Source organism: Balaenoptera musculus, chromosome 2, assembly GCF_009873245.2.
Source record: "Balaenoptera musculus isolate JJ_BM4_2016_0621 chromosome 2, mBalMus1.pri.v3, whole genome shotgun sequence".
Classification (NCBI taxonomy): Eukaryota; Metazoa; Chordata; class Mammalia; order Artiodactyla; family Balaenopteridae; genus Balaenoptera; species Balaenoptera musculus.
The window spans coordinates 15660742-15683679 of NC_045786.1; the positions used below are offsets into that span (position 1 = coordinate 15660742).

The 22938-nt window shown below is 35.2% G+C and overlaps 1 protein-coding gene across 1 annotated transcript in view; it reads right to left on the reverse strand.

Annotated features, from left to right (window-relative positions):
- MALRD1 (MAM and LDL receptor class A domain containing 1) overlaps positions 1-22938 on the reverse strand; it is a 612855-nt gene that overhangs the window by 310842 nt on the left and 279075 nt on the right. Inside the window, exons 25-26 of the mRNA XM_036841268.1 lie at positions 13755-14002; positions 9918-10209 (exon numbers count right to left, since the gene is read on the reverse strand). Of these exons, the coding sequence (XP_036697163.1) occupies positions 9918-10209; positions 13755-14002 (540 nt within the window). The remainder of the gene's footprint in view (positions 1-9917; positions 10210-13754; positions 14003-22938) is intronic.

Below are 22938 nucleotides of genomic sequence, written 5' to 3' on the forward strand. Positions count from 1 at the left end.
AGAATTCACAAATTTTACCCCGACTAATGGAACCCCATTGTCAGGGACAGACACGAAAGTGCCCTACCATATTCACTTCATCTCCTGTGCTGTCCACTGGGGTAGCCACTAGCCACGAGTGGCTATTGAACAATCAAAATGTGGCTAATCCAAATTGAGATGGGCTGCAGGTATAAAATACACACTGGATTTAAAGACTTAATATGAAAACAAGAATATAAAATACCTCATTATTATCTTATATTGCTTTTGTGTTAAAATGATAATATTTGGGGTATACTGAGTTAATGCAAATATATTCTAAAAATTAACTTCACTTTTTTTAAACATAACTACTAGCAAATGTAAAATTACACATGTGGCTTACATTTGTGGCTTGTATTATACTTCTGCTAAACGTCCGTGATATTTCTGAATTCTCTTACACCAACTTTCATTAATATCAATAAAAATCAGTTTGGCTTTTCCTTTTTATTTGTTCAGGATACCCCCCAAATATATTTAAATACATATATCCTTATATACACAAGTGTATACACATATACACTTATATACATATATGTACACATACATACTGCCTTCCTTTAAAATGTCAGAGACTCCAAAAAGAGTCCTCTGAACTCACGATGCAGTCATAGTTTTCCTGAATCATTTCACAGTTTGCGTCTGGAAATGCTTAGCTTTTCACTTCTACCAAGAGAAAGGCGTATACTTTTAATTTCTGGAGGTACATAAAGGTACATTGAGTAGTTTTTAGGAATGTTAACTCCATAAGCATTTCTTTTATTTGCTGCATTTGAATGTAAGCCTCACAACTGAGATAGCTATGAAAACATTAAATTATTTCACCTCAATTTTCAGAATGCTCCTGATAATATAAATAACGGCAATTGGTTTTTTCAGTTCATTGGTGTTTTTGTTTTTTTTTTTTTTTTTGGCATAGACTCTTTCTACTGCAGCCATCCCTACCAGTTATCATACCTCCTATGAATGAATACTGTATCTCTTTTTGGCTCACTTTGTATTCTTTCATTCTTTTATGTGTGCTTGTTTTCTAAGACCATTCAATATCCTTTCAGTGTATGTTCATTTTGAGGAAGAAAATTGATATTCAAGGTGGTCCCAGTATAGTTCCCGTTTAAAACCCAGTTTAGCTTTATAAAGGAAATTATCTGAGATACTTCTACACAAGGTCCTGCTTCAGTCAAACTACCCGCCCACATCCACCTCCAAGGTTTGCATGACACAATCTCTGCTCTGCCTTGTGCCTTAGGGCCTGGCCACAGTGCTCTCCCCACCTCATTCATTACATGGTCCGACTGTGCTCACACTTGGTCTCCCTGTGCCGCAAAGGGTTTCCCTTCTATGAGCTCCAAGTGTGGTTCCAAACTCCTGCCCATACTGTGCAGAAGTCTCAAACTAGCCCCCTCCACTGGATGTTTTCTTTATCTTCTTTACATCCTCATAAAGTTTTATATATTTCTCCTGGCACTTTATTATATCCAACCTAATATTAGAGTTATTTGAGGTGTTTTTCCTATTCTCCATTACCATGTTGAGATATTCTTAAGAGCAGAGATTCTCTTAATTTCTATTCATTAAAATTTTTAATAAACACCTAAAATAGCAAAAGGATATACAAATTACTCTAGCAATATATACCCTTAATTTTATAATTAATATATAATTTATACCACTTTGTATATATTTTTGAATTTTCCTTTTGGAAGTCTTTTTTTGTTTGTTTAAGAAACTTTATTCCAGATTTCACAGATTTAAAAATTTTAAATTCTCAATGAGATTGGTTTGTTCCTCTGACATCCCACTTAGTAGTTGTTTGCTAAAGTTTAAAGTGGTTCAACATAAAACTTTTGCTCCCTCACTACTTGGATGCTATGAGATTACTTTTTATTATGATCAAAAATTTCTTATTTAAAAGGCCAGACCTGTACAAGAGCTAGCATAGCTGCCAACAAACCTCCTACACAGAATGAAAGGTGAAGGTTTTTCTTAAGAAAGTAGATTAGGGGTGGAGTCAAGTTGGCATACTAGGAGGATGTGGAATTCGCATCTCCTCACAACTAGGGCACCTACCAGGGACCACAGACAACTAAGGGGACAAGAGGAAGCCCCAGTGACCAGGTAGGATGTGGGGCATGGGGGGAGTGAAGGGGGAGGAGAAGTGGAGGCAGGTGCCCCTGAGGGGTGGCTGGGGGAAGGGAAAGGATCCCATGCCCAAAGGGGGAAATTGGGGAACCGTTGGGTGGGCAGAGGATCAAAAGAGACCATGGCCAGGTTTCCCCTGCCCACTTGGGCCCCCAGGAACCTGTTGGGATGCCAGGCCTGATCCTCTGCCTACCTAGGCCCCCTCCAGCCACACACGTCCTGAGGGAGTGGGAGGGAAGGAAGGGGGAGCAAAAGTAAAGGCTGGACCTCTGGCATCAGCACGCTTGAGGGGCAGCTAGGGGAGGCGAGGAGTTCCTACACCCAGCGGAACCCACCCACGGTTAGGGGTAGAAGGGCGACCCTGGGGGAGATGGTGGGGGAGGGGCACGAAGGAACGGAAGGGAACACGGCCAGTGCTTTCCCTGTCCACTCAGACACCGGGCAGCCTGTTGGGTTCTGGGGCCTAAACCTCTGCCCTCGGAGCCTACCTCCTGCCACATAGAGCCCAAGACCCGCCCCTACACCCCCACCCAGGGCCCCACCTCTACACTCGGAGACCCCCTCCAACTAGCTGGGACTAAACCCCACTCACACACCCTCACTCAGGGTCTTACCTCCAAACTGCGGAACTCCACACTCCAGAGGCACTCCTTTCGACATGCTGCCTCTCCCCTTCTGCACAGGTCCTAAGCAGAGGCCCCGCCACATACTTGAACATCGCTCCCCCACCTGCCTAGGTCCCGCTCCACCCTAAACCGCGCCCCTGCCTAAGTTCCACCCCCGCCTAAACTCCGCCCCCATAGCCAAGGGTTTATTTTTTTATTTTTCCCCTTTTAGACTGGGGTTCTGTTTTACCTTGTAGATTCATTCCTATTGATTCTTTTATATATATTTTTTCCTAATAAATCTTTTATTTTTCTATTTTATTTTATTCTTTATACTTTGTTCTTGCCTATCCTTTTGGCTTGTTCCCCACCCTCTTTTCAAAAAAATTTTTTTTTATCTTTTATATTTTCTGTTGTGGATTTATTTTACCTTGTTGCAGTTATTTCCATTACAGTTTTATTTTTCCTAATATATTTTTTATCTTTCTAATTTTATTTTGTTTTTTATTCTTTGATATTATACTGCTCCTTTTCTTCTTTCCTCCTTTTTTTTTTTTTTTTTACCGTGCCACGAAGCTTGCAGGATCTTGGTTCCAGGCCAGATTTGGACCAGAGAGCCTATAGTGGGAGCTCCGAGTCCAAAATGCTGGACTAACAGAGAACCTCAGACCCAAGGGAATATTAATCAGAGTGAGGGCTCCTGGAGGTCCTCATCTCAGTACCAAGACCTGGCTCTATCCAACTGCCTGCAAACTCCAGTGCTGGATGTCTCAGGCCAAACAACCAGTAAGACAGGAATACAGCACCACCCATCAAAGAAAAAAAAAAAAGAAACGACAAAATAATATGTTACAGAAGAAGCAGCAAGGTAAAAACCTACAAGACCAAATAAATGAAGAAGAAAGAGGCAACCTACCTGAAAAAGAATTGAGAGTAATGATAGTAAAGATGATCCAAAATCTCAGAAATAGAATGGAGAAAATACAAGAAACATTTAGCAAAGATCTAGAAGAACTAAAGAGCAAACAAAGAGTGATGAACAACACAGCTGGTGAAATTAAAAATACTCTAGAAGGAATCAATAGCAGAATAAATGACGAAGAAGAACGGATAGGTGACCTGGAAGATAAAATAGTGGAAATAACTACCACAGAGCAGAATAAAGAAAAAAGAATGAAAAGAATTGAGGACAGTCTCAGAGACGTCTGGGACAACATTAAATGAACCAATATTCAAATTATAAGGGTCCAGAAGAAGAAGAGAAAAAGGGTATGAGAAAATATTTGAAGAGATCATAGTTGAAAACTTCCTTAACATAGGAAAGGAAATAGTCAATAAAGTCCAGGAAGCACAGAGAGTCCCATATAGGATAAATCCAAAGAGAAACATGCCAAACACATATTAATCAAACTATCAAAAATTAAATACAAAGAAAAAATATTAAAGGCAGCAAGGGAAAAGCAACAAATAACATAGAAGGGAATCCCCATAAGGTTAACAGCTGATCCTTCAGCAGAAACTCTGCAAGCCAGAAGGGAGTGGCAGGACATATTTAAAGTGATGAAAGGGAAAAACCTACAACCAAGATTACTCTATCCAACAAGGATCTCATTCATATTTGATGGAGAAATTAAAACCTTTACAGACAAGCAAAAGTTAAGAGAATTCAGCACCACCAAACCAGTTTTACAACAAATGCTAAAGGAACTTCTCTAGGCAGAAAACACAAGGGAAGGAAAAAACCTACAAAAACAAACACAAAACAATTAAGAAAATGGTAATAGGAACATATGTATCGATAATTACCTTAAATGTAAATGGATTAAATGCTCCAACCAAAAGACATAGACTGACTGAATGGCTACAAAAACAAACCCATATATATGCTGTCTACAAGAGATGCACTTCAGACCTAGGGACACAAAAAGACTGAAAGTGAGGGGATGGAAAAGATATTCCAGGCAAATGGAAATCAAAAGAAAGGTGGAGAAGCAATTCTCATATCAGACAAAATAGACTTTACAAGAGACAAAGAAGGACACTACATAATGATCAAGGGATCAATCCAAGAAGACGATATAACAATTGTAAATATTTATGCACCCAACACAGGGGCACCTCAATACATAAGACAAATGCTAACAGCCATAAAAGAGGAAATCGACAGTAACACAGATATAGTAGGGGACTTTAACACCACACTTTCACCAATGGACATATCATCCAAAACGAAAATAAAAAAGGAAACACAAGCTTTAAATGACACATTAAACAAGATGGACTTAATTGATATTTATAGGACATTCCATCCAAAAACAACAGAATACACTTTCTTCTCAAGTATTCATGGAACATTCTCCAGGATAGATCATATCTTGGGTCACAAATCAAGTCTTGGTAAATTTAAGAAAATTGGAATCACATCAAGTATCTTTTCTGACCACAACGCTATGAGACTACATATCAATTACAGGATAAAATCTGTAAAAAATACAAACAAATGGAGGCTAAACAATACACTACTAAATAACCAAGAGATCACTGAAGAAATCAATGAGGAAATCAAAAAATACCTAGAAACAAATGACAATGAAAACACGATGGCCTAAAACCTATGGGATGCAGCAAAAGCAGCTCTAAGAGGGAAGTTTAATGCAATACAATCCTACCTCAAGTAAAAAGAAAAATCTCAAATAACCAACCTAACCTTACACCTAAAGCAATTAGAGAAAGAAGAACAAAAAACCCCAAAGTTAGCAGAAGGAAAGAAACCATAAAGATCAGATCAGAAATAAAGAAAAAGAAATGAAGGAAATGATGGCAAAGATCAATAAAACTAAAAGCTGGTTCTTTGAGAAGATAAACAAAATTGACAAACCATTAGCCAGACTCTTCAAGAAAAAGAGGGAGAGGACTCAAATCAACAGAATTAGAAATGAAAAAGGAGAAGTAACAACTGACACTGCAGAAATACAAAGGATCATGAGAGATTACTACAATCAACTATATGCCACTAAAATGGACAACCTGGAAGAAATGGACAAATCCTTAGAAATGCACAACCTTCTGAGACTGAACCAGGAAGAAACAGAAAATATGAACAGACCAATCAAAAGCACTGAAATTGAAACTGTGATTAAAAATCTTCCAACAAACAAAAGCCCAGGACCAGATGGCTTCACAGACGAATTCTATCAAACATTTAGAGAAGAGCTAACACCTCTCCTTCTCAAACTCGTCCAAAATATAGCAAAGGGAAGAACACACCCAAACTCATCCTATGAGGCCACCATCACCCTGATACCAAAACCAGACTAAGATGTCACAATAAAAGAAAACTACAGGCCAATATCTCTGATGAACATAGATGCAAAAATCCTCAACAAAATACTAGCAAACAGAATCCAACAGCACATTAAAAGGATCATACACCATGATCAAGTGAGTTTATCCCAGGAATGCAAAGATTCTTCAATATACTCAAATCAATCAATGTGATATACTATATTAACAAATAGAAGGTTAAAAACCGTATGAAAATCTCAATAGATGCAGAAAAAGCTTTCAACAAAGTTCAACACCGATTTATGATAAAAAGTCTCTAGAAAGTAGGCATAGAGGGAACTTACCTCAACATAATAAAGGCCATGTATGAGAAACTCACAGCCAACATCGTTCTCAATGGTGAAAAACTGAAGCCATTTCCTCTAAGATCAGAAACAAGACAAGGTTGTCCACTCTCACCACTATTATTCAACATAGTTTTGGAAGTTTTAGCCACAGCAGTCAGAGAAGACAAAGAAATAAAAGGAATCCAAATCAGAAAAGAAGTAAAACTGTCACTGTCTGCAGATGATATGATACTATACTTAGAGAATCCTAAAGATGCTACCAGAAAACTACTAGAGCTAATCAATGAATTTGGTAGAGTAGCAGGATACAATATTAATGTGCAGAAATCTCTTGCATTCCTATACACTAATGATGAAAAATCTGAAAGAGAAATTAAGTAAACGCTCCCATTTACCATTGCAACAAAAAGAGTAAAACACCTAGGAATAAACCTACCTAAGGAGACAAAAGACCTGTATGCAGAAAACTATAAGACATTGATGAAAGAAATTAAAGACGATACAAACAGATGGAGAGGTATACCATGTTCTTGCATTGGAAGAATCAACATTGTGAAAATGACTATACTATCCAAAGCAATCCACAGATTCAGTGCAATCCCTATCAAACTACCAATGGCATTTTTCACAGAACTAGAACAAAATCTATAACAATTTGTATGGAAACACAAAAAACCCCGAAGAGCCAAAGCAATCTTGAAAAAGAAAAACAGAGCTGGAGGAATCAGGCTCCCTGACTTCAAGCTCTACTACAAAGCTACAGTAATCAAGACAGTATGGTACTGGCACAAAAACAGAAATATAGATCAATGGAACAGGATAGAAAGCCCAGAGATAAACCCACGCACATATGGTCACCTTATCTTTGATAAAGGAGGCAAGAGTATACAATGGAGAAAAGATAGCCTCTTCAATAAGTGGTACTGGGAAAACTGGACAGCTACATGTAAAAGAATGAAATTAGAACACTTCCTAACACCATACACAAAAATAAACTCAAAATGGACTTAAGACCTAAATGTAAGGCCAGACACTATAAAACTCTTAGAGGAAACCATAGGCAGAACACTCTATGACATAATTCACAGCAAGATCCTTTTTGACCCACCTCCTAGAGAAATGGAAATAAAAACAAAAATAAACAAATGGGGCCTAATGAAAACTTAAAAGCTTTTGCACGGTAAAGGAAACCATAAACAAGATGAAAAGACAGCCCTCAGAATGGGAGAAAATATTGGCAAATGAAGCAACTGACAAAGGATTAATCTCCAAAATATACAAGCAGCTCATGCAGCTCAATATCAAAAAAATAAACAACCCAATCCAAAAATGGGCAGAAGACCTAAATACACATTTCTCCAAAGAAGATATACAGATTGCTAACAAACACATGAAAAGATGCTCAACATCACTAATCATTAGAGAAATGCAAATCAAAACTACAACGAGGTATTACCTCACACCAGTCAGAATGGCCATCATCAAAATATCTACAAACAATAAAGGCTGGAGAGGGTGTGGAGAAAAGGGAACCCTCTTGCACTGTGGGTGGGAATGTAAATTGATATAGCCACTACGGAGAACAGTATGGAAGTTCCTTAAAAAACTAAAAATAGAGCTACCATATGACCCAGCCTTCCCACTACTGGGCATATACCCTGAGAAAACCATAATTCAAAAAGAGTCATATACCACAATGTTCATTGCAGCTCTATTTACAATAGCCAAGACATGGAAGCAACCTAAGTGTCCATCGACAGATGAATGGATAAAGAAGATGTGGCACATATATACAATGGAATATTACTCAGCCATAAAAAGAAACGAAATTGAGTTATTTGTAGCGAGGTGGATGGACCTAGAGTTTGTCATACAGAGTGAAGTAACTCAGAAAGAGAAAAACAAATACTGTACGCTAACACATATATATGGGGTCTAAAAAAATGGTTCTGATGAACCCAGGGGCAGTACCGGAATAAAGACAGAGATATAGAGACTGGACTTGAGGACACGGGGTGGGGGAAGGTAAGCTGGTACGAAGTGAGAGAGCAACACTGACCTATATACATTACCAAATGTGAAATAGATAACTAGTGGGAAGTAGCTGCATAGCACAGGGAGATCAGCTCGGTGCTTTGTGACCACCTGGAGGGGTGGGATAAGGAGGGTGGGAGGGAGACTCAAGAGGGAGGGGATATGGGGATATACGTTTGCATATAACTGATTCACTTTGTTATACAGCAGAAACTAACACAATATTGTACAGCAATTATACTCCAATAAAGATGTTAAAAAAGAAAAAGAAAGTAGATTAGTCTGAGGTATCTGAAATGCTTTTACATTAAATTCACATAAGTATACTTATCCCTCAACACAGCCTTGAAATGTTTCTTTTCCTCTGTACTATTCCATATAGTGCTGCAAACATCAGGCAAGGAGCCTGGCTTAACTATGTGTCAATGGGAAAATATTTATCTGGAAACCTACTCTTAACCAAATTAAAACACTCCCTTTAAAATGTATGAGGAAGTTATGGCAGAAATGGCAGTGTTCCCCATTCCACCCACCATGTTAAAAGTCAGTACAAACAAACTAGTTCATTCTTCTTAAAGCACTTTTGTTTTTGTTAATTACAAGATATAATTCATATACAAAATGAATGGCACTTTTACTTTCTACTCCAAACTCATGGTTTAAATATTAATATATGTCATATTATCAACTGATAAAATTTGGTTTTTTGTTTTTGTTTTTTTTGCCACACCATGCAGCATGTGGGAACTTAGTTCCCAGGCCAGGGATCGAACCCATGGCCCCTACATTGAGAGTGCAGAGTCTTAACCACTGGACCGCCAGGGAAGTTCCAAAATTTGTTCTTTTGTCATTTTAACACTATATACTGCATTTTCATCTCATCCTCTAATATTTTATATGAATTAATGCTACTTGCTATTCCCACTTCTTACAATATTGTCACTGTATGTATTATATTGGACATCTACCAATAATCTAATTATTTAGACAAATTACCCCTAAATTTTTAGGTGAATGGATGGACATATTCAATCATCTAAACTATTTAAATATATAAACTCAACATTCAAATGAATAAAGTATTGGTCTAAAAAGAATACAGTAAATAACGTAACCACAGTAACATCTAATTAAAGTTGAGTAAGTCTGTTCTTGATGTTCTTATATTGTATTAAGAGTGAATTGATATTTACTAAGGACTGAATTCTGAATCAGACTGAAAACAAAGGAGTCTTAGTTTATTGATCTAAGAAGAAATTGACTAAACTAGGAAGTGGGAAACTGGTAAATATACCAAAGCTTGGAGAAATGTTGGAAGGCAAGTTTATGAGTAAAGGCTTGCAAGATAACATTTTAGATTCAAAAAGATTTTTCTTTATGAAAACAATAATTTACTAGGTGTTTATGTCACTTCTTTTCCATTTCCTTCCTTCCCACCTACCACTCTGTAAAAGCACCACACAAACAAATTAAAATGTACCTGCTGGAAGAGGCATGTTGAGTTCCTCTTTCATGGAGTGATGGAATGATAGACAGTTCTTTGTAAGCACAATGTCATCCAGTGCAATATCTCCATGGTGGCCTTTCCCAACTCTGCCTTCAAATTTGAGTTGGAAGTCCTCATCACCAGACAGGGATAGTTCTTCCCGCTTCCAGAAATTGCCTTGTTCTACAGTGAGGTTAAATAGGACCTTCGTTTGGTTTGAGACTGATACCTGGATCAAAGTGAGCGCTCCAATGCCATGTCCATACATGTGATAATGAAAAATTATCTGTAACCAAGAATCAGTATATTATATATAATTAGTATAATTAATTTCACCTTATTTTCAATTATATCATATTGTCCTCTCCTTTCTTAACAGATTCCTGAAGGAAAATTAGATCTGTATGTTCTATTGCTCTGTGAGTACTCTACCAATGAATGAAATTAGGCCAGCCTTAAATCATATGTTGCAAAACATGCAAAATAGTACAATAAGGATCAAATAGAAACTCAGCTGAAAAATGAGAAGAGTTCACTTCCTTTCTGTGACTTATAAAAGTAGGATTCCTCCAAAAACTCTTAAGATCCACTGTCAAAGGAATAAAAATATCATTAAAAAGTGATGTATTATATAGAAAGACTTTTCATGATTAAGAAATATCAGGTACTAAAGAAAATCATTTCTAATCTCATGAAACTTAAGTCATTTTCTTCAAAATAGAAGAGTACTTTATTGCTTATTCCACCACGTCCTTGCACTTGAAACACATCTTTAGTTCTACAAGATCCTCAGGGCTGTACTATACATAGCAAAACCACCAGAATAGCAATTTCTAAATTTTACTTCAAATGCTTTAGAAGAGCAGACTTGAGAGTTGTACCCCCAAGTAAAAATTAATGTAAGTATTTCCAGGGATTAACATTTCAATGTTTCAAAGAAGGAGTTTATTAGATTTTTAGTGATTGTTACACAGATGGAGAAAGTCAGGGGAAATTCTAGGAGGAAGAAGAATATGAGTTAGGAACAATAGGGACTGAGAGTGTTTTTAAGCTTTTGTCTTGTCTTTTTTATGAATGAGGGAAAAGAGTAATGGTGGGTGATCTTCACACAGGAAAATCACATTTTGGAAACACTAGCACTCATGGATATTATATTCTAGAGAAGAAAAATGAATGTGTTTAAAGGGTAAAGAATGTGATTAGACAATATATGCAATGCATACTTCAAAGAGCACCAAGAAGAGCTAAGCCATGTAAGTAACTCTATGCAAATTTCCTAGCTGATGAATAATACCTGAATTTCAGGTATTATTCTATGATCCAAAAATGTTTCTTCTATTGATTAATCCATTACTGTTGGAAAACATGAGCTCTATGACCACTTTGGCTTGTTTGGGGAGGACTGGTCAAACCTGAGTGTCACAAAGTGAGAAACAAAAAGAGTCTGAGGAAAGTCTCTTGAGCAGCGTCAATAGGCAAGAGAGGAAACTACCCAACAGGCATAGCACATGTCTGTCTGGAGCCCTTGCAGTCATAGGTGTGGTCGTCCCAGTATTCTCCCTTGTTTTGTCTTCTTATTTGCACAGAAAGTATAAGGCATATGTTTTATGTCACAGTAAATACTTCCTTATCTTCTTGAGGTCATTTTCTGAATGATGCCATTGGGTCAACATGCAAACAAGCATCTAAATACTCCATTTCTACAGAGAACACTTGATGACAATGTAACCTAATCACAGGGCAACATGAGTGAATAAAAATCTCTTAAGTATTAAATTCTTCTAAGGAGGCATTTTCACTGGAACCTCAATCATCATCAATCTATGTCTGCACCCCTTCCTGCCTTCCACCCCTCCCTCAAAAGGAAGAAAAATCTCCAATTTGATTTTTTCTGCCTGAAGTTTTCCACAAGGTCAAGTGACAGAAAGGATTTTCATGAAAATATGGAAGGTCACTCTGCTTACCTGATAAACAAATTTTTATATATGAGGGACCCAATCATTCCCAGCATGACCTTTCCTTACTTCTTTGTATTCAATCTATATCATAAATATTCATAAAGTGAACCATTCATCATTAATATTTTGACATTTCTCCTAGACATACTTCATTATTCTCACACAGGTGTTTAAAACAGTGGGAACTATAGTGCTGGGACCAGGGGAAAATAGAGATGAATGAGATCCTTAGTAACTACAGTATGAAAAAAAAAATCTTTTGAACATTCTTAGAGGAAGTCTAAAAAGAAAAGCTAAGGAGTCTGTTTTCAATGTCTTTCAAATTACTCAATACTTTCTTGAAAATAAACCCCAGCATACCAGATTTTATATATGTTGAGTCTCTATCTATAAATCTATATACCCATAGATATTCTGAAATTTGCAAATTAGTTCTAGTCTTAGAAAGCTAATTAAAAATTAAACATGAAATATATACACTTTCAGTTTGACTTATTTGCTTTTCTAAAACTCAACGTTTGCCAAACTAATTAAATAAAGTTTAATATAATTGTGTATGATTCATTACATCCATTCTGGACTGCTGACTGAGTTACATCTTTAAAACTCTGAGCGTGTCACTTTCTTGCAGAAAATCTATGAAATTTGCCTGAAGAGAGAAGAGAGATGTGATTACTCCCTGAGAATTAAACTATGAAATCAATTTAAGATGACACAGAAAAGCTCCTAAGACAAACTGAAGGTTTAACATGTATTAAGACTGGGAAAATGGTAGGATGTAAAGGATGGTCAGTATAAAACAGAGGAACAAACATCTGTAATAAGTACAGGTACAGCTGGGGAGCCTTTGAGCAAAGATTTAATATGTCCCCTTCTGGGGTTAGGGCTCTCTATTGTGGAGACAGATACACAAGAATATTACAATTTGAAGATAATATAGATTTAAATCATGTTATTGTCTCCCAGCCTGATTCTTTGATTGGCTAGCAACTTTCTGAATATAATTTGTTTTCCTTTCAGTGTTCAGACATTGGGGAATATACCAGTCAGAACACATGTGTTCAGAGCTTACGGAGATTGCATTTCTTGCTGTAAATATAAATAAATGGCAAATTTATTCATGCATTAATCTCTTATAAGCAAGATTCTGTGAAATCATCTCTGAGTGCTTAATTTATACGTAAAGATAAATTTAGCCCCTAGCCTAGCTGACTCAAATCCTTTGGGGAATAAAAATAGACAATCATGCAAACAATAAATAAAGTGAAGGTCCTTGCAAATGCATAGCCATCATATGAAGACCCATATTTATACTTTGAACACTCTATAAATGTGTTCTTCAAATTTCCACAGCATAATGGCCAAACCATTTTTTCTTCCTGCCCCTAGAAATTCTACTTTTTAAAGGGTCAATTTCAGTCTTTCCTTTTCCGTGAAGACGTCTTCAAACATTTTATCATGGTGCCAACTATGACTCGTATTAGTTCTTGGAAATATTTAACTTTATACTATTTCTCACTGTTTAATTCTCTTTCTTATGGTGAAATTCCCATAATTCCAGTAAGTACCAAGTTCCCTGAGTGGACACAACTGATATTTTACTTCTTTTTTTCTACCCATGGTTATGGATAATAACCACGACATTTTCCAATGGTTTCCAAAATTCCTTATCTATGGAACTTATCCACAGGATAAATTCTTCCAACAGCTCTAATGGTCCTTCCCTTTCACCCTTACTTCACTTTCTCCCTCCCTCACATATTCCAAGTTGAATACATTCAAACTCATTTGTTGGTCTGGTGCCAGCCGTTTCATTTTCTGTACTTAACTCCATCAGAAGTTGTTCATAATATTTCTGGGTTTCTTCCCATACCTTGCAGTTTTTGCTTCTTCTGCTTATGACTGGGCTTGAAATTCTGGCTGCTCTCATGGGCTGCTGAGGGAACAAGCTATTTATGAAGATGTAATGACCAGATGAATTTCGCCAGGTGTGATCAGCAGCTGGCTCTGTGCCCGAGGCAGGGATGCTGCTAGTCTTCAGATTCCAGTCAAAGTCGTCATCCTGCTCCTGCTCCCAGGAGCAAAGATCAAACTCAAAATCACAGCACCCACTGGAGGTACCTGGAGAACATTTCCCAATTTATGGTGGAGAGAAAAAGGAAGTTAGTAGATAAAGCATGCAACCACAAAGTACAGTAATCTTATTAAACACACTCATGTTTCAAGATCTTTGAACTTGCTACTCTCTCTGCCTGGATTCTTTCCCAAATGGCCTGTCCACTCACTTCTATCAGATCTGTATTTGAGCATCACCTTCTCAGTGGGTCCTTATTTATCAGTGTACGTAAAATCTCCTGTCCTCAACTCTGTCCTGCTTCACTTGTTTATTTTTATTTTGGGCACTTTTCTAACACATTATGTGTTTTACCTACTTATTTTTTGTCTTCCCCCGCTCCTCACTCATCAGCATGCATGTGTTATAAAGGAGAGAATTTGCTCAGTTTTGTTGTTATATTCTCAGTGCCTGGCAAATAATTGCTCAATTTGTTGAATAAATAAATGAACTTTTAAAAAAGAAAAAAAATACAGTAATCTTATGTAGCTTTTATATATAGAATGGATAAACAACAAGGTCCTACTCTATAGCACAGAGAACTATATTCAATATCCTGTGATAAACTATAATGGAAAAGAATATAAAAAAGAATGTATATATATGTATAATGGAATCACTTTGCTGTACAGCAGTAATTAACACAACATTGTAAATCAACAATACTTCAATTAAAAAATTGAAAATATTGCAGTAATCTTGCCACATCATGTAATGTTAGAAACCTTACAATATTATCCTGACAGCAACATTAAAATAGAAAGTTTAGTTTGTTACACACAGCTATTTCCATGGCTCATTTAAGTTTATTTCTTCAATAGTCTGGTCCCTGTGTCAAAATCCATGAGAAAATATTCCAGCATTACACACATTTCCTCCTGCAAACACCTATTTGGCCAATGTAATTTATTTCTTTTCTCTTCTCATCTTTGCTTCTCAGATCTTGGTAGGGAATTTAGGAAGTTTATTATTCTGCAACACAGTTTAGCTGGGAAATCCTTCCTAAAGCAAAAGTTATTAATCATGGTAATTATTTTTTAAAACATAGACTTATTTTAGAGATAAGAAAATTGTGAAACAGAAAAGGTTAAAACTGTAATGATTTAATTTATTATAAGTTGCAGAAATTAAATATGTTGAGTCACATTAAATACCAACTATCTCTTTTAAAAATATTTTATTATTAACATTGCTTAAGTTTTTCTTCCATTTCCAGGATAGCAAGAATTCTAAGTCCAACTATGTCCTTATTGATTTTCTGCCTGCTGGATCTATCCATTTCTGACAGAGGGGTGTGAAAATCTCCAACTATGATAGTGGACTCATCTCTTCTCTTGGCAGTTCTAGAAGTTTTTTATGTCACACAGGTTGACATTCTGTTGTTAGGTACATACACGTTAGGGATTGTCATGTCTTCTTAGAAAAGTGACCCCTTTACTGTTGTGTAATGCCCGTATTTATCCCTGATAATGTTCCTTGCTTTGAAGTCTGTTCTGTCTGAAATTAAAATAGCTATTCCTGCTTTCTTTCGATTCGTGTAAGCATGGTATATATTTCTGCATACGTTTACCTTTAACCTATAAATATCTTTATATTCAAAGTGGGTTTCTTGTAGACTACATGTAGTTGGGTCCTATTTTCTATTCAACTGTTAATTCAGTTTTTTGTTTGTTTGTTTGTTTTTTATTTTTTTTATTTTTTTTATTTTTATTTTTATTTTTTTTTCAGTTTTTAAATTACATTTGAAACTTATTTTGAAAATTTACTCTGTTCTAAAATAGACTGTAATTCCTACAGCCTCTTTTAGTTCAGAATACTAAAGTTCTCCTAAGTATCCTCTCAAAGGACTGGGAAGTAAATCTCACTAAAATAATAATGAACCCCAACTCACCATCTTGTTTATAACCTGAACTCTTATCTTGGTTAAGAATATAAAATGAAGTAACTAATTCAGTTGCCCTTACGTTGGAAAATTTAGCAGCCCATGAGGACCAGATTTACATATAGACCAGCATCTAGAAAGGCCATTTGTATAAGGAAATGATGTGTGTTGCTGAAAAACAGATTTGTTTAAAAAAAATCATACAAATACTGCTACATGAATCTCTATAGTGTAAATCATATTTCTGCTTTTGATATTTACTATAGTTCTGAACATATATTTCCTTGGAAAGTTTAATTCTAAAATATCAGTGGAGGAAAACACAGCAAGCAGGCCTAAGCTGTTTGAATTTCACACCACTGTGGTAAGAGGGAGCAACTTATAATTTCATTTTCTACTATTTCCCACAGGTGCCATGTGAGACAAGTAGCAAATAGCCTTCTGTGCAGATGCCAATTCCTGGCATTTCATGGAGCAATTAATGCCAGTGCCAGACAGGTGTGCCATCAGGAAGAAAATGATCCCTTTGTCTACAGCTGTACCATTAGTCAAACCAGTTTCTCCCTTTCCAAATGCTACAATTTTTCCATCGATCAATCTTTATAAGTATAAAAATGTTTCATTTAAAACAGACATACTTTTGAAAGAACACAACCTAATGCCTTTTAAGATCCTACCATCAAATTTTTAAAATATATCATTCTATTCATTTATTCATTTCATATAAAATTTTTATTTATTTTTTAAATTGATAGTTTCTGTAAAAGAGTGTATGTTACAGGTGTACAATGTAGTGATTCACAATTTTTAAGTTATACTCCATTTATAGTTATTATAAAATATTGGCTGTATTCCCTGTGTTGTATAATATATCCTTGTAGCTTATTTTACACCTAATAGCTTGTACCTCTGACTCCCCTACCCCTACATTGCCCCTCCCCCCTTCCCTCTCCCCACGGTAACAACTAGTTGGTTCTCAGTATCTGTGAGCCTGCTTCTTTTTTGTTTTATTCACTAGCTTGTTGTATTTTTTAGATTCCACATGTAAGTGATATCATGCAGCATATCTTTCTCTGTCTGACTTATTTCAGTTAGCATAATGCCCTCCAAGTCCATCCATGTTACTGAAAATGGCAAAATTTCATTCTTTTTTATGGCTGAGTAGTATTCCATTGTGTGTGTGTGTGTGCGTGTGTGTGTGTGTGTATATATATATGTACCACATCTTCTTTATCCATTCATCTGTTGATGGACACTTAGGTTGCTTCCATATCTTGGCAACTGTAAATAATGCTGCTATGAACATTGGGGTGCATGTATCCTTTTGAATTAGTATTTATTGAGCATATTCTATAAATAAAGCACATTTAAGAAAATGGGAAACTGCCTGGAAACAGGGCTTCTGTGTATTGACCATAACGTATACCAGGGCCTGAGTAGTCTCTTCATATGTTTTATTTCACTTAATTCCCACATCTCTACATAATTGTTACTGTTCTTACTTTGGTTTAAGAGATAGCTGGAGTTCAGAGTTAAAGTACTTTGCTTAGTATTACCCTGTAAGTAGCAGAACTATGAGTTGAAGAATGATATGGCACAGCCCCTGTACCAGGACTCCCCTTTATAATGTGGTATGCAGCAGTTGGGGATGGCGGCTGCAATAAAATAAATCTACAAATAATGAAGGATAAGAAAATGCATATGTCTATAAAGAAATGCTCTAAAAGACCTCCTCCCCTAGGGTAGGTAGCTACATGAAGATGGCAGTCATCCAGTTTGGCTTGATTCTTCTTGAGGTGGCATGAGGTCATTCATCACTTCTTTTAACTCTGTTCATATGAATATGAACGTTCTATGGATGCCAGTTTGTTGTGCAAAGGAAGAATGTTCTTCAAACTTGCTAAGAGAACAGAATATGATAAACCCTATAAATTATCTCTCTCTCTGAGAGATTTAAAAATACACTAGCATATTAAAGGCTCCATGAATTCCAACAATATAGAAACTATTTCTTTATACAACAAGTATATTCCCAATTTATTTGACTAAGGAACCTTTTTACTTACTTGTTTATTAGAACTATGAACATCTTTAGATTACTACACTACTGATAATGCACAGAGCAAGTTCACAAATCCTAATTAAAAACAAACGAGCAAAAAGCATAATTAGAGAAGTTCATTTCCATCAGTTCTGAGTGGGGCACTTTTCTAGCTATGTGACTTTGGGAATTGTATTCATTTCTTAGGGCTGCTGTAACAAAGTACAACAAACGGGGTGGCTTTAAGCAACAGAAATTTATTCTCTCTCAGTTGTTCAGGCTAAAGATCTGAAATCAAGGTGTCAGCAGTACAATGTTCACCCTACCGGCTCTAGGGGAGAATCCTTCCTTACCTCTTTCTAGCTACTGGTGGTTACTGGCAATCTGAGCATTCCTTGGCTTGTCCACACCACTCCAGCCACATGGCATTTGCCCTGTGTGTTATCACATCGTTTTCCCTCTGGGTGACTCTGTTCATATTTCTTCTTATAAGGACACCAATCATTGGGTCTGAACCCACCTAATCCAATATGACCTCACTTTAATTCATTACATCTGCACAGACCCTGTTACCAAATAAGGTCACATTCACAGGTTCTAGTTGCAATTTATGGGGTACACTATACAATCCAGTACTGGAATGTTTACATTTTTTAAAGTAAATCTCTTGGGCTTTTAAGGTATATAATCATATCATTAGAAAATAATTATAAATTGCGAAGAGAGAAGATCTTAAAAGTTCTCATGACACAAAAAATTCGTAACTATGTATGAGGATGGATGTTAACTAGGCTTACTGTGGTAATCATTTTACAGTATATACTCATATTGAATCCTTATGTTGTACAACTGAAACTAATATAATGTTATATGTCAATTATAATTCAATAAAAAAGAAAATAAATATAATTTGGTATTCCTTTGTTTCATTTTATGTCTTACATATCAACCACGACCACAAAAAGAATACAAATAGTAATATAGTGTCAAGTAGTTCTTGACATGATCTTGATTTTAATGGGAACACTTCCATTGCTTCCTTCTTTAATTTGATATATCATTTTAAATATGTTAAAGTAATACCATTCTATGTATAATAAATGGTTGTTAAATTTAAGTGAATATTTTCAGAACCTATCAGTTTATTGTGACATGTTTCAGTGACTTATTTGTTACATGAACAGTTGTTACTTTAAAATATCCTTAAGATGTTGCAAGATCCTCATCTCAAAGCAGATGATATAATTATTACATTACTGAATTTAGTTTGCTCATATTTTAAGTTTTGCACATTTATATTCACAGGGAATTTTAACTATAGTTTTCATACCTTTCTGATTTCTGGAGGCTTCACTGTCAGTGATACATTAGCTTCATAAAATAAATTCTATATTTCATATAGTTGGAATAGTTTATTTGGACATTATCAGTTCATTAAAATTTGATAGAACTCAGCAGTATCTATCCCAGGAGACAAAATTGGAGGACGTTTGTTGATAACTTTATTTGATAGTTAATGGTCTATTCAGGTTTTCTCCTTCATTAGTTTGATTTTGGTCATTTTTCTCCTAAAAAATTAACCATTTCATTGACATCTCCAAACTAGTGCAGTTATTGGTCTCCATATATTTATTAATTCCCCTTTAGCAAACCTGCATTTGTGTTTTTCCTCCTTTTTTAAAATTAAAAAATTGGAGTTTTGTCTATTTTTAAAAATAACATACTCTTGTATTTATCATTTGAATTGGTTTTGTTTCCACGTTAGTATTTCTTTCTCTTGATTTTCTTAATATGACGTTATTCTTTGTAACATTTTATTTTGAAATAATTTCAAGCTCATAGAAAAGTTGCAAGAATAGTATAAGTATTTTCCATCTATTCTTTAACTAAATTCACAAATATTTCTATTTCCCCATTTGTTCTATCTACATATGGATATACATCTCTATACATGCATTTTCAGAAGGATTTGAAAGTAAATTAGAGATAGTCATTTTATCAACACTTTCATGTTTCTTTCCTATAAACAAAGATGTTTCCTTACATAATGACAGTAAAATCGTAGAACCAGAAAATGGGACATTAATATCTAATCCACAGTTCATATTTAAATTTGTCAATTATCCTACCTAATTCCTTTATAGTTATCTTTTCCCTTGGTTCAGAATCCAATCCAAGATAGATCATACATTATATTAAGTTGACATGAATCTTTTTCTTCCTTTGCCTGGATATAATCCATGAGGGCAGGCCAGTTATTTTAGCAAGTATTTGAATTTGTGTTTGAGGAATCCTTATGATTAGATTCAGGTCATGCATTTTAGCAGGACTACCACCGAAGTAAACATGGATCCTTCTCGCACATGGTATCAGGAGGCATGATATTAATTTGTCCTAATATCCTTGGTGTTCACTTTGAACAACTGGTTAAGGTGGAATCAGTCACATCTCTCTACTGAAAAGTAACACTTTTTCCTTAAATAATTAATTTGTATGCAAATACAGGTGACAATGAAAATATGCTTCCCTTGTCAAATATTTAGCAACTAGTTTTAACTTCCACTGATTTCCTTCCTCCCTTCCTCCCTCCCTCCCTCCCTCCCTTCCTTTTTTTCTTGTGGTAAGAACACTTAACGTGAGATCCACCCTCTTAACAAAATTGTACATGTATAACACAGTGTTGTTAACTACAGGCACTACACTGTACAGCAGATCTCTAGAACCTTTTCATCCTGAGTAACTGAGACTGTGTACCCACTGAATAACAGCTCCCCATTTTCCCTCTCTCCCTAGATCCTGCCAACTACCACTCTATTCTCTGCTCCTATGAGTTTGACTCTAGATGCTTCAAATAAGTGCAGTCACGCAGTGTTTGCCCTTTTGTCACTGTCTTATTTCACTGAGGACATTCCAGGTTCATTCACGTTATCATATATGGTAGAACTTCCTTCTTTTTATGACTGCATAATATTCCACTATATGTATATACCACGTTTTCTTTATTCATTCATCCATCAGTGTATATTTAGCTTGTGTCTATATCTTGGCTACTGCGAATAATGCCGCAATGAACATGGGAGTGCAGATATCTCTTCAAGATCTTTATTTCAATTCTTTTGGATATATACTCAGAAGTAGGACTGCTAGATTATGTGGTCTACCCATTATTTTCTAACAGTTCATTACACATAAGTTGGTTTTCTAATGTAAAGAAGAGCTTTGCCTTCACTTTATTTATTTAATTAGTTATTTAGTTTTTAATTTATACTTATATTTACATTATTTTCACTCTATTCCCAGCCTTAGGGTGAAAGTATTCAATATTTCACTTTAAGTATGATATTAGCTATATGTTCTTCACAGCTCTCCTTTGTCAGTCTGAGGAAGCTCCCTTCTACAAAAAGCTCCTTGTTTACAAAAAGTTTTATCACGACAGAGTATTGAATTTTTATTGATGCCTTTCCTGAACCTAAATGAGAAGACCACATGAATTTTCTTCTTTCTTCTGTTAAGGTGTGGATTTTTTTCATTATTTCATTTTTTGAACATTAAGTCAAACATATCCCTTTGTAAAATATATTATTAAAGATTTTTGCGTCTGTGTTCATCAGGGTAATTGATTTCTAAATTTCTTTTCTTATAGCTGCTAGTCTGACTTTGGCATCAGCCTTATACTGGTATCATAAAATGAGTTGGGAAGTGTTCCCTTTTCCTAATTTATGTTCTGAGAGTCCTGGGTAAGTTGGTATTATTTTACAAGTTTGATAGATTTCACCCATGAAGTCATCTGAGATTAAATATAGATATGTGGAAAATGTTTTATTATAAATTCAATTTCTGTAACAGATGTAGTCTTATTCAGATTTGTTTCAGTTTTGTCTTTTTAAAGTTTTTGCTCATTTCTTCCAAGCTGTTGAATTTTTTAGGAATGAAGTTATTATTTATAATAGCTATTCCTTATTATGCTTTTAATGTCAGTAGAGTTTGTGGTGATCTTTACTCTTTTGTTCCTGACATTAGTAAATTGTGTTTTCTGTCTTTAATTTTAATCAGTTTATTCAGGGATTTATTAATCTTTCAAATAAACAATTTTGGCCTTTTTAATATTCTCCTTTTGTTTAAATATTTACTATTTTTAATTTGTGCCCTAATCTTTACTTTTTCCTTCCATATAATTACTTTGTGTTTGATTTTTTTTTTCAATCTTCTTAATTTGGAAACTCAGATCAATGATTTTTGATCTTCCTCCTCTGTAATATAAATACTTATTGCTATGTATTTCCTTTTAACCACTGATTTAGCAGGAATTGTAACCATATTTTATTCATCTGTGAATTTTAATTATCATTCATTTTGAAATACTTTCCTCTTTATGTTTGCAATTTCTCCTTTGGATGCATTCATTATTTTTCAGTGAGTTATTTCTCTGCCAAAATTTGGACATTTTATAGATATATATTATTATTGATATATCAATTATGGTGTGATCAGATAGCATACTCTTAATATTTAATCCTTTGATATTTATTTATACTTGTTTTATGCCTTAGTATGTGGTCATTTGGTGTGAACATTCCATTCACACTTGGAAAAGAATGTGTTTACTGAGGAGTGAACTATAGCTAAATTAGATAAAGGTAGTTGCTAGTACAATTCAGATTTCCTATATCCTTATGAATATTTTGTCTAGGCATTCTGTGAATTCATGAGAGAGGTGACCAAATTTCTGACTACAATTGTGAATTTTTATATTTTTATTTTAGTTCTGTCAGATTTTATTTCAGGCATTTTGAAGCTTTGTTAAAAATACATATTTTTGATTGTTAATGTCTTCTTGATAAATTGATTGCTTTATTATAATCAAATGTCCCTCTACCATTTCTTATGTTCTTTTTCCAAAAGTCTATTTTTATATTAATTTAGAAACTATGAATGCCTTTTATTTGCTTTTTCAAGAGAAATATTTTAAATATAAATTCAGAGATAGGTTAAAAGTGAAAGGATATCAAAGTACACACCAA